This window comes from Neolamprologus multifasciatus, chromosome 17 (assembly GCF_963576455.1).
Source record: "Neolamprologus multifasciatus chromosome 17, fNeoMul1.2, whole genome shotgun sequence".
Classification (NCBI taxonomy): Eukaryota; Metazoa; Chordata; class Actinopteri; order Cichliformes; family Cichlidae; genus Neolamprologus; species Neolamprologus multifasciatus.
Window position 1 is genome coordinate 27,624,087 of NC_140455.1, and position 12,748 is coordinate 27,636,834.

The following is a 12,748-nucleotide window of genomic DNA, read 5'->3' on the forward strand; positions in this document are numbered from 1 at the left end:
ACTGTGAAGGCACTAAGGTGATGCTGTTCTTAAAGCCAGACATGAATTCAAGAAATATAACATGAGATAGTTTTTTTTCTTGGTTAAAGGGCACAAATGTCTTTGCAGACAGCAGAGCAGTTGTTATAATTCATTGCTATGATGCATTATGATTGAAGAAAGGTTGCTAATGTTTATGCAGTTTGTAAATTTATTGATCAGTTGTCAAGAAACCAGTAAGATTACAATGTTAGTTATATAATTCTGAATGCTATTTAGCTCCTTGTGCATTATTGTATCAATGCACAGGGAGACAGTAGTGCATCATATAGAAAGGGGGCAAATGTGAGTTCAGGTGTAAGAAGTGATGCGTCCCAACTAACACAGCTGTTATCAACTCTCGACACTGGTCATCCATCAACCATGTTGGCCTCTGGTCAATATTTCTTAGATCAACGTGTCAACAAATGACTTTTGCAGCCCCAAGAGAAACAGAGGAATCAAAAGGAGGCAGAAGACAGAGTGGAAAGACACCAAGGGAAACACATAATGCATGGAAGCCAGAAAGAGAAAAACTGAAATGAAAGTGAATCTTAGTTTTCTTAATAATCTTAATTAGTGTATAATAATGAGTATTTCCTCTAAATGTTAAAGGACAAGTATGATAAAGGTAAAACGACCACTACAAGCTGTGATTGGAGCATAAAAATGGAAGTGGGAGAAATTGGAAACCTGGATAGCAGGAACGGTCAATGAAAACTAAGAAAGTGATATATTTACAAAATTTAAAAAATGATTTTCCCTTATTGCATATGGAGGCAATTTACAACATAAGTAGATATTATGTGTGTATTTTGTGTCTGGTTGTGTGATCTTGTACTCCTTTGTGTAACTGGTTGGCATATCACATGTTGTCTTACTGTGTATCAAGCGGCTTGGAGCTCCATAGGGGTTGTAGTTTGTTTGGACTGTGTTAACAATGCTCTTTTTTTTTTTTCTTGTTCTGGCCTCAGTGCCCCATTTGGCACTGAATCTAGCCGCCCTTCATTCCCTGTGCTCTTCAACCAGTGTGAGCCAAAATCACTTTTGGCATGTTCTTTTCCTGTGCACTCATTGTATTTTGTGCTTGCTTAATAGTGTCCACTCCAGATGAAGGCTTATAATATGTATGCACAGTACAAAGAGTAAATTTGAGGAAAGAAACAGAACAGTGTCACAAAGAAATAGCAACCAGGAATATTTAGCTTAGAAACAAGCAAAGAGATATTTAATTCAATTAAGTGTAAAACTGCTAAACAAGCAAAGCATTGTATTCATAAATAGTTCATATTGTTGCCGTTTATTATATATAATTGGTTTGAGTTTTTCTTGTGCCATACACAGAGCAACAAGGATGTATTGTAGGCAGGGAACACTAGAGTCAGTATTGCTAGACAAAGGCTGCATTTACCCTGTGATATGTCTGCTTAGATTTGCAGTTAAATTCCCAAGTTTCAACTGGTTACATTTGGGAATTTTCTGCTTTTATCATTATAAATTATTAAAAATCGATCTTTGAATTGGAGGTTGTTGGTAGGATAAAATAGGATATTTAAAATTGCTACCATGGGCTTTAAGTTCATTGCCATTTTTCTATATTTACTTAAAACAACAGAACATGCACTATAGAAGATGGACCTGAAGGGGTTGACTATGGAAAACAGCAATGATTGGCCCCATTTACAATCTAAATTGAAAAATATGTTTAAAGAAAACAGTTTACTGTTGCGTTAGGAGATAGAATTATCACTCTTTTTCATTTCTAACAATTTTAATGGTTTTTGACCAAGTTTTGTATAGATTTATAGAGAAAGTTCAAGAAGTTGAACTATTCATGGTGAAAAATATTGTTAATCAACATTTTATGTGAAAGAAGAAACACTATTTAAAAATATGTAACTATGTAGATAATATATTTTTCTTGATTATTATTTATTACACCTCATCCGTAAAAGGCTGAAGGGGTATTGACGTCACCCCACCTGGTGGCGTAGACAAGCAAGTCTGCGCATGTGATTGATACCGAAGGTGTGTCTACTAAAAATCTCGGATGAGTTTGAATCCCAGTGACCTTGACTTCAAGGTTAGAGGTCAAGTTTTCTGAAAACCCTGTGAATGCGATAACTGCAAGATGAGAAAAATTGTGTAATTTGTGTATAAAAAGGTAAATGTCCGTTGTGCTTTGAATCTTCTACCACAAGTATGGACATTCAGAAAGGCTGTGTATGCAAAGTTTGGAGTTTTCAATCTGCAAACACCGTAGCTGTGAAAGCCCAATGCTTTTTTTTTTTTAACCTCTTTTCTACCGAGAGTGCATAAAAATTAGTTTTCACTTGGAATATATTGCTTGCTCACCATTATCTTCCATCACATTTTTCACGCCCCCTTCTGTCTCCTCTCAATTCCTTGCTTACCTCTGGATTCCCCCAGAATCTCAAACACCAGGAGAAAGAGGCAGAGGAACCGAGAGAGAGAATATAAGTCTGATATATATTACATGTCTGTTCCAATCTAACATAGCCATTCATCAGAGAGGCTTCCAGTGACAGGCCATCACCAGGCTCCCAGACAGCTCAGCCTTCTGCCTCCGATGCTGCCGCTCATTGGGGCCAGAGCTACCAAATAGCCCCTGAAAACAATATCTATATATTTATTACATTTTCACTCAATACCTGCCTCGCTGTAAAACAATCTCATATTTAACAATCAACTTGCCAATGTTTCTTTTTCTCTTTTATCCCTACCATATCTTGTTGCCCCCCCCCTCCCCCCCCGATCACATCTGTCTCTATATCTCTCATTTTTAAGTCTTTTTTTCCCTTTCGAGTGGTGCTTTTTTCCCCTCCATGCTTCAATTTCATCTTTTTCCGAAAAGATTTTTTTTTTGTTCTCTTCTTTTTTCTTTTTTTTTTCGCCTTGTATATCAATGAAATTGGATTTTTCTACTCTCCCATGGAGGACAATCACAGCAGCAATTGCCATCTCATAGCAAAGTTCTACCGCACTGTGAAAGGAAGAAATACAGGAGAAAGAGCATTAAAAAAATGTAATGGCTTCTATCTCAATATCTGTGTCTCTGCCTCTGACTTGCTAGCTTCATCTCTCCCTCTGCCTGTCATTTCCTGCTCTTTCTTTGTACTCTTTCTGCAGGCTGCAGCAAAAACTACTTTTTTCCTGCTGATTGTCAGCAATAGAAATATTAAAATAAAGGTAGTGTTTTTGTTATTATTATAGTTTTGTAGTAAAAAAATGTTTTAAATTTTGGGTGTTTCCGCCCTCCCTCTTCTTCACTATGAAGCCATCTGTGGCTCTGTTATAAAACTGAAAATGGAGTGACCTGGAGGCATGACGGTGCATTTCAGTGTTGTTTATCACCATTTGCTCCTTCAGCTGCGTGACAGGAGTCTTAGGAATTTTACCAGAAGTTTCTTCAAAGAATGAATGAATAGATAAGAATTTACAATAACAAAGTGGTGCATCCTTTTTATGTAGAAAAACAAAACAAAAAACAAAAATAGAGCCACCCATCTGTTGCTTTTCACAGGATGAAATAATTTATGGGTACAGGCTTCGAATTTTTAGCTTCTATTTTGCAGTTTTATTTATTTGCTTTGTTTTATTCATTTATTTTAACTTTTTAATTGGAGACTTTTCTATTTTTCTCTCCTAATCGGGTGTTAAAATGAAAAGTTAACTCTCTAGATGCATTTTGTTTAGTCATAAGAGACGCTAGCTTGGAGCTAGCCTGTAGTCTTTTGCAGCATAACCTTTTAAATAGCTGACAGGAACTTAATAAATAGTTTGAGTATTTTTTCCCAAAATGAAAGTATTTTGAAAGTTGAGTTTTAAAGTTAAAACACTTTTATGTGAACTTTCGTAAAGGGTTAGCTTAGGACAAAGGCTAACATTTAGCTGAAACAGGAAAGCTAACTCTTTGAGTTTTCAACCTGTAACCAGCAGATTCAAGAAATATGGAACTCAGTCAAAAACAAATGTTCTTGTTACAAAAAAAGTCAGATTATTTTTCAGACAAAAGTGCATTACAACTTCATGGTGCGTTTAGAAAGGAGTAAAACTAAATATTTCTATCAAATTTCACCAATTTTGTTTGTTTGTGAGAAAACAGGAATAGCTCTTGTTGTAATTGTCTCCTTGAGTATTACCAACCGGTATTGCTGTTGAGCCCCATCCAAAAGTTAATGTAGGCCACCCAGATGTAGTCAGATGTTAAAAAAAATCCCTACAGGGAAAGTTGTGACACTGGGAGCTAGTGATGTGAGATACCACTGATTTTCTTTCCGATCTGATACCAAGTAATATTCAGGGTGGTATCGACGATACTGATCCGACACCGATACAGAATTCATAGCGCGGCCCAGCCAATTCCAGTTTCCAACAATGGCGGCAGTTTTAATATTACTCTTATTTCTCTTTCTGGGTCGCAAATCTTTTTTTAACATATTTTCAGGTGAGAATGTAGCTGTGCAAACTTCAAATATCTGAGATGATCGACTGATCGTTTTCAAACCCCCGCGGTCTTTCACTACTCGGGTTAAACATGATATATAAGTCACTTTGATAACTTAAAAATGTTATTGTTTGGATTTTTTTGTGTTTTATTTGTTCGTGAGTAAATCGGTTTGGCTGAGATTAAAGTTATTAGATTAGATTAAATTAAATTTAACTTTATTAATTCCTCGGGAGGGTTCCTCAGGGGTTTTCACACAGCTGAATAAACGTCAAACAGAAAATGATTAAACAGAAGTGTGAGACGGTCGAGTGTTTACGTCAGTGTCCGGTTATATTTTAGATAGCAAGGAGCAGACGGCAGAGTTTCACTCCACCGAGGGAGCTCATGACGTACTACCCGACTTTCTTTAGACCGTGGAGGCCGGGTCCTCAGGTGGAAGCAGCCTCTGAATTTGGACACCCCCGCTGTTTCTGGGCCGGCCAATAATAACGGTGACATTTAACGTATTTTATCCGATAAATAAACCCTGTAAAATGTATTACCCCCAACAGCCCTTTTGAATGCCTCACTCTTGGAGCACTTTTTTGCCACATGTATCGCAAACCACGTCTCAGCTGTTTGTGGAGGTGAAATACGTCCGCACAATTACGCTCAGCCATTGTTGTGAGTGCGTGCGCCAGCGGCTGCGAGACATTTATACAGCCGTATTTCGCACATGAAAGGCGGAAGAGGAAGTAGTTCCTTTGAATGTAGACCATCCGAATGTTATAGTTTCTTTCCACTGTGTTCCTGTTAATGATAAACTACAAATTTACTCTAAATTACTAAAACATCGATATTGTAATGTGAGAATCGATTCTAGAACATAAATGATTGGTATCGGAGGAATGATATTTCAGGATCAATCCGCACATCACTACTGGGAGCACAAACAAATATGCAGGCCTCCCAAAAACAGATTGATTCTGCTGTGGCAAAGGCCTCTGACAAAAAACCAAAATTGTACTTTATGTGCTGTTTTCCTCCAGTCCCTCTCTTACCTCTGGGTTTTGCATGTTGATGAAGTAGATGGAAAAAAAAAACACTGGATATGCACACATTCCTGCTGTTTTAATTGCGCTGCCCAGTTTAGTGGATATGTTGTGTAGATTTTGTTACCTCTTACCAAACATAGAAGTTAAGAGTTTATTGTGTTTATAACAAAGATGAACATTTGTGTTTATCTGTGCATCCATATCCTATTATATTGCTGTAGCCCTTGAAAGATAATAGTAAAATGCTTAGTCATTTCTGTGTAAAAAAAAAAAAAAATCATTTACCAGCCCGCTTGCTCTACTTATGAGTCACACAGCAGAAGTCTAAATTTCTTTAGCTCTGCAGAATCATAATGTTAGCCATGGTGGGGTTTCTTGCCATTTTGTCCCTCCTGCTCAGCAACAGATAAGAGAAAGAAGCCATCAGTACAAGGAGTTATTTGTTTTATTCATTAAGAACTGGAAGCCTTTTCTCTAAATTGACCTAGAGCCTGTGTTGGGGGTGCCGCTTCTATCTTCTCCATATTGTTGCAGTGCATTAGCAGTAATGACTTAATTTGTCTTCGACATCCCCCCCACCAGCATTTTGTTTTGCTCCAGATGAGCTAAAAACCTTTTGGAACGCAAATAGAGTAAATGGGATGAAAACAAACAGAAACACTATTTTATTCAAGAGGTTTTAGATATTTGATTTCATGGCGAGGCGATGCACTGCGTCAGGCCTGTGTAGCTATTCTGTTGAGTCAGTGACGAAGCATGCTAAACAGCAGACAGCAATTTAAAAAAGAAAGATTGTGCTTTGCAGCTCCTAAAATGTTGATCAAGGGAGGAATGTTTTCATCCAAACTGAGCAGGGCCTCACTTTTGTGGGCTAATGAAAGGTCAGGGCTATTCTCTGAATCAGTTGGGACAACAGCAGGACATCATAATTTGAGACCACTCAGTAATCACACAAATTACACTCCTCTCTACCTGGTTGTGAGCGAGTGACTGAGGTTCTTTTTTCTTTTCTTTTTTTGATATGTCTGTCAGTGTTTACTAGCTGCCAGGGTACATTTAGACACTTAAGGCAGTGCGTCCACATGTTCCCATGGTGTGTGTTAGTATTTTGTTTGTGTAGGTGTGCGCAAGAGAGCGCTCACATTGTTTGTGTGTGTACATGTTTTGAAAGTGTTCCTGCAATCATTGACACACATGGCCTTTTGTACTCTCAGGTGGATTAGTGTGCTGATTAGAGCCAGCTCTGCCATTTAGGCAGGTATTATTACCTTATACTTAGTATGCTAGACAGAACCCCAAATCTGGCTCGTTCTGTCTCTCTCTTTTCTCTTCCAGTGGCTCAGTCTCAGCACCCAGGAGAAGTCTTATTTCTGCCTCTTTAGCAGCCCCCAAAATCTCTTTTTAGGCTTTTTATCTGTGAATAAGCTTCTGTTTTAAATCCTTTTTCCGTAGCTCTTGACAGTTCCTTTGTCTAAACCGAAAACCACTTGATTCAAGGCCAAGAGGGCGCCGATACAGCATGAGCTTACAAGTTAACTCTTGGCAATTTGGCCATACTCTTTACTGTGCTTTACATACAAAGTAATGTCTGCCTGAGGGACAGCTAGTGTGGATCGTTTATGTTGTTTTGCATTTTGATCTCAATCAGAAGTATGAGAAAGCATGCATGCACAGAGCAGTTTGCAGTGTAAAAGAAAATAAATGCGATGTGCCTTTAATTGATGTGTGTAACTGTACTGAATGTGAAAAGGGAAGTGCTCTAAATCTACTGCAGTTCATCTAAATGAAGAGAACTTAAATTGGTATCAGACCTTTTGTCAGTGTTGTCATGTCTCATCTTCTTTTAGCTCTACAACACATGACTATTGATCTTTTCAGCACCACAGTTCATTCCTATTGATCTCTTCTGAAATATGATGAATGTCTTCCCTGCTTGGGGATGAAGTTAGAGCAGATGGCACCAAGAGGCTTAAATTTGTCACATTTATGTTTATGCAAGATGATTGAAGGGTTTGGTAAATGTAATGGTGATTGGTTAGCTGTTCACTTACGCGCTTTTTGCACAAATCTGCGGCACGCATACGATTTTTTTTCTTCTGAAGGATTATTTTTGCACGCCATTTGCTAGGGATGATAGGTTATTACAGTTTGAGAGACCTTTATGGCAGTGCTGCATCTTAGAGCATGTGTGTAGATTGTTCAGCTAAACATGAACCCAATAGTTAATGGCAAAAAATGCCAAATCTGTGGAAGGTAATCATTTTGTGAATGACAGTTTTATAATGAAAGTATTCGTGCAAGTATTACTATTTTTGTTCACATGGGGTCCTTCACAGAAAGACATTTATATCGGTTGACATTACCCTCAATCAAGCCTCGCACAACACAAGCTATCTGTCACACTTTACAACCTCTCACAATTTGATTATAAATGTGCATAGCAGCCACTGAGGGCTGACAAGACAGATCTTCCTGGGTTGTATAAATGGTCTAGTAGCTAGGTTATATGGCTGTGTTTGAGGAGGTAATTTAGGTTGAGTGGTCCTGCTATGGGTTCATTTGCTATGGGTCACCGGGGGATTACGGCCACTGGTCTGTACATTGTTGACAAGCAACCCCGTGGCCTTACAGGATTGCTTTCTGTTATTACAGCACTCTTAACTGTCAGGATAAGCACAAACACACATACACTGAAGCACCCATATTTTGCGTGTGCAGGAAAAGCGCACCTCAAAATAAAAATGTTTGTCTTTGCAGTCTTCAATACTGCAAATGTGTACTGGTTACTAAATGTTACTGATTGCAAAGTTAGCATTTATGTTGTGGACACTAAACCAAACTGTGATCTTAAAATGAATCTCCATTAGGTTTTAATGAAGTCTGAGACATGACGCCAGAGCTGTGCGGACCAGATCTGTAAAGAAAAATTACTCGATTCATATGTTTCCTTTTGCCTAATTACCCTTATCCCATTATTTTAATAAAGTGCTAAGAATCACATTTTAATGCATTCCTCCTGCTCACTGACTTTCTCCTCTGTCTCTGCAGAGTTCTCAGTTCTACAAGGTCACCACGGAGAATTTCCACAAAGCTGCAGACCAAGTGAATGCCAAATTCAGGTAAGTGCAGACATGGACAGTCTAAGGTATATAAATAATTTAAAATAAAACACAACTAATAATTGTGAAAAGATTCTCTATAAAAAATTTGATATGATAACACTACAAGCAGAGCCTTCTTTTTGCAGTTGTCTAAGGGAATAAAAAGCTAACAGCAAAACAAGGTGTCAGAGAAGTCATTAAGTCTTTGTCATGTCTTCCTCCCCTAACCCCAACCAATCACGGCAGATGGCACCCCTCCCTAAGCCTAGTTCTGCTGGAGGTTTCTTCCTGTTAAAAGGGAGTTTTTTCTTTCCACTGTTGCCAAAGTGCTTGCTCATAGTGGGTCATATGTTTATTGGGGTTTTCTCTCTATTATTGTAGGGTTTTTACCTTACAATATAAAGTACCTAGAGGCAACTGCTGTTGTGATTTGGGTCTATAAAAGTAAAATAAAATTGAATTGAACTAAATTGAACTGCAAGTTATGGGGAACTGTGAAAGTGAAGACAGGAAGGGAAGGAGTGAGAAAATCTTCTGATAAAGCTGCTGAGTAGAAAGGCAAAGGAAAACTCTCCTGTAACTGCAGAGGGAGCTTTAACTACACGAGTGGTGCTGAGCGTTTTCACTTTTCCCCAAACGAGTCTATATGAGGAACAGTCTGGAAAAATGATCAACATCCACATCAGAAAACTGTCTGAAATATGCAAAGCAACACCTGGATAAGTCAGATTCAGTTGGATAGATGATAGTTCAGTTTAAGTCACTAGTCTGTTTGAAAATAAAGGAAATGTATTTGTTTCTAAGAAGCTTGAAGTATTTGCACAGGTAAAAGTAAAATAACAGAAAGAAGCAGCGCAGTGCATTCAATTTTAAGGAAAGGCTGTTTTTTTTATTATCTCTTTGCTGAAGGTGTTGTGTTTATTTATTTCCATGCAAAATATGTTATTTGCCTAAAATTGCCCAAACTCTTGCACGTAACTATAAATCTCATACCAGCTGAGGGTTTTTTCCCACATTTTAATGATGCCTTTTAATAAATTCTATTGCTGTATGTGATGGGTATTTATTTGATGGTCTTTGTAGACTTTGTGCTATCAAAACTGATGTATTCAGTGACGATTAGAGGTTCACGTGGACCAGTGAATATGCAATTGAATTATTCTACCCATTTCCTAACCCACATCTTTCAATCAGAACAATATTAGCTTGCCCTATTAGCTGAGGCCGATGTAGTTCACTGATACGCCTGATCATGTGCTGGTGATAGTCAGTAGGATTTGCTCTCTCGACATTCCAGTGTCCCCATTTATTTCATGTCTTCTTTTAAAAAATACTTTGGACTAGCTTAGAGTTTTTGCACGTCTTTTTTATCCTAAATACAATGCAGAGTGCAAACAATACAGAGTGCAAACAATACAGAGTGCAAACAATACAGAGTGCAAACAAGGAGCATGTGTGTGATCCTTATGCTTAACCTTAATAAGCGATAGAACAGCCACACCTAAAGTGACTGAGGAGGCAATATTAAACACCCAAGCTGTCATGGATGAACAAATTCAGCACGTATATGTAACTCAAGAAGATGCAGAATCCTTCCCGTCCGTGATCCATCTGTCTTCTTAATAACAGGCTATTATCCTCCATAGTAATGTTGTGAAAGTGGATGAGGAGCCTGTAGGAGGTGGGGCAAGAATGGGCCCTGGCTCTAGGCTCACCTCTAGGGAGGCTTGGCTGATTGTGTTAGCTTGTCATTAGCCTGCGCTAACACTGGGATCATTGTCTCCCTCTGAAATGCTGGAAACTGATTAGCCTAGCCCACCAGGGGTTTAGCGCTAGACTCGTGGAAGCTGGAGCTGAGACTTCCCAAATCACATTAAAGAAAAAAAATACAGTGGAATAACATTAGTGCAAAATGGCAGTGCAAAATGGCAGTGCTAACTGCAAGCGAATGCTGGGCTAATGTGCGGGTAGTCATGTGGCACGGGTCTTTGCACGGAAGACACTGACTGGTGGATTTGATTATAGGAGGTGCATTAGCAGGGTTGTGACTGGATTTCAATAGTGGATAGTCAGAGTGTGTGTGTGTGTGTGTTAATGAAATGGCGGGAAGGTCTGGTGTTACAAGACAGGAGCAGGGATGCATTGAGGAGATCAGAGCAGAGGTTTAATTGGATTTAACAGGGAGTGTTTGGCCCATCCTTGTTTATGTGTGTAAGTTCATGCATCACTGTGTATGTTTGTATGGTCTCATATGATGAACAGCTTCTGTGAGCACAATGTGTGTCTTTCCTCAAAGCTTATGACAGACCCCGCAGAGATAAGATGCTATCTGTAGCCTCTATTGAGTAATAAAAGAAAATATTTTTTGTCTCACTGAGGCTTTTGATTTCCTCAGAGCTGAAAATGCCCCTTTGAGATAAAGAAAAAAAAATAGAGCCAGCGCCTTATCCATACTTGGTAGAATTATCATTTGATATGTTAATATGGGATCGTATGAAGTGTGGGGGATGACATCTTTCTTAGAATGTCTTTATTTCCCCACTTTAGCTCATGTCAGTGCCACTGAGTATTAGGTCTTTTATTAGACTGCAATTTATATTAATAGAAGAGACTTGTGAAACCAGATGTTGATGACTGCCAAGGGTTATAACAGCTTAATGCATGTCTTTGGAAGAATTAATTATGACCTTGTCTGGTTGGAGTTTACTTATTGCTTTGTGACACTGGGATTGGAACACGACAGCTAAATCAGGTTTCAATTGTGGATGTTATTTGAGGGAGGGTGGGTGTTTCAGGCCACAGCTAGCAGCATCTGTCCATATGCAGATTATTTGGGTTTACTTTAATAGGTGGGAAATAATTACTTTGGTTTGAGGCTAGATTGGAAGTACAGGTGATTTCCATTTGTCCATGATCAGATATTCTTGGCAGCAACAAAAAAAGAAAAAAAGATTGAATTCAATTACACTGAGATGAAAATTTCATTCCCGTGTTTCCTTTTTAAATGTGCGCCAGAGTACAGATGTTCCATTCATTGCAGTGGTACACCGTGGTCATTTTCCTTGGCGAGGTTGAAAGAAATAAATTAAAGTGTGAGAGGTAGGCATTCGGGGTAGGGAATGGTGTGTGTGCGTGCAAATATGAAGCTGTGTTTATGTGTGCTTGTTTTTGTGTATGTGTACGGTACAGCTGTTCCCCGCCGTTCTCCCGCAGAATTCCCGCCAGAGAATTCTCTGAATGATGGAGCTCTCCCAACCGGAACGCTACTGCATCACTCTGACCTCATTACATCCACACACATACAATCACACACGCACATATCTGTATATAGAACGATATGGGTATATCTGCAGTTGGCAAAAAAGGGCTTTGGAATTAAACTAAAGTTTTTACTCGTAACTCATAACAAATATTCTTACACAAAAAGGAAGTTTACTGCCAACTTGGAGTCAGAAGCTCCAGTCAAGGAGCACACTAAAGAGGTGCCACTCCCTATAAATAAAGACAATTAAGACGAGGAGCCTTATTACTGACAAACTCACCTCTTCTTAAAAATGATTGGTTTTAGAATCTGCACAGGATCCTAGAGGAAACCTTATGAAGATGCACACAGCTAGAAAGGCTGCAGAAGCATCTGTGAGTGTTCACCAATCCACAATAGACCAATTTGGAGCGGATGTCACGGTTATGTCACTGCAGTCTCGTAGGCAGCTACAGGAAACATCTGATTGATGATATTGCTGCTAGAGATTCTACGCGTTATTAATTTTGAGAATTAAATTGGTTTCCCCAAAGAAACAGTAACTTGAGTTTTATGTTTTTTTGTTTTTTTCGTCAGATTGCGTTTGTTAAGAATATTTGTGTCTTATAAAAGGATCAGACCGTATTTCCTTTTAATAAATCAGATCAGACATCCTGGTAATTCCAAAGGGTATGCCAGCTTTTCTTTTCTTTTTTCCTTTTTTTTTTTTTACAGTTGTATTTTCTGTCAGACTTTGTCACATTATTTTGCACATAAAAGCAGAGCAATACTCATGCACTTCTACATCACTTAAGATTTTTTTTTCCCCCCCCCAAACATGAAAAATATTGTCTGAGGCGAGTATGATCAAATACAGCTAAAA

The 12,748-nt window shown here is 38.6% G+C and overlaps 1 protein-coding gene across 5 annotated transcripts in view; it reads left to right on the plus strand.

Moving 5' to 3' along the window:
* The window catches only part of chchd3a (coiled-coil-helix-coiled-coil-helix domain containing 3a), an 82,151-nt gene that overhangs the window by 51,284 nt on the left and 18,119 nt on the right, over positions 1–12,748 (plus strand). For all 5 annotated transcript variants that reach the window (XM_085137506.1, XM_085137508.1, XM_085137507.1 and 2 more), the window contains one exon: positions 8,572–8,642. In XM_085137506.1, coding sequence (XP_084993632.1) covers positions 8,572–8,642 — 71 coding nt within the window. The remainder of the gene's footprint in view (positions 1–8,571; positions 8,643–12,748) is intronic.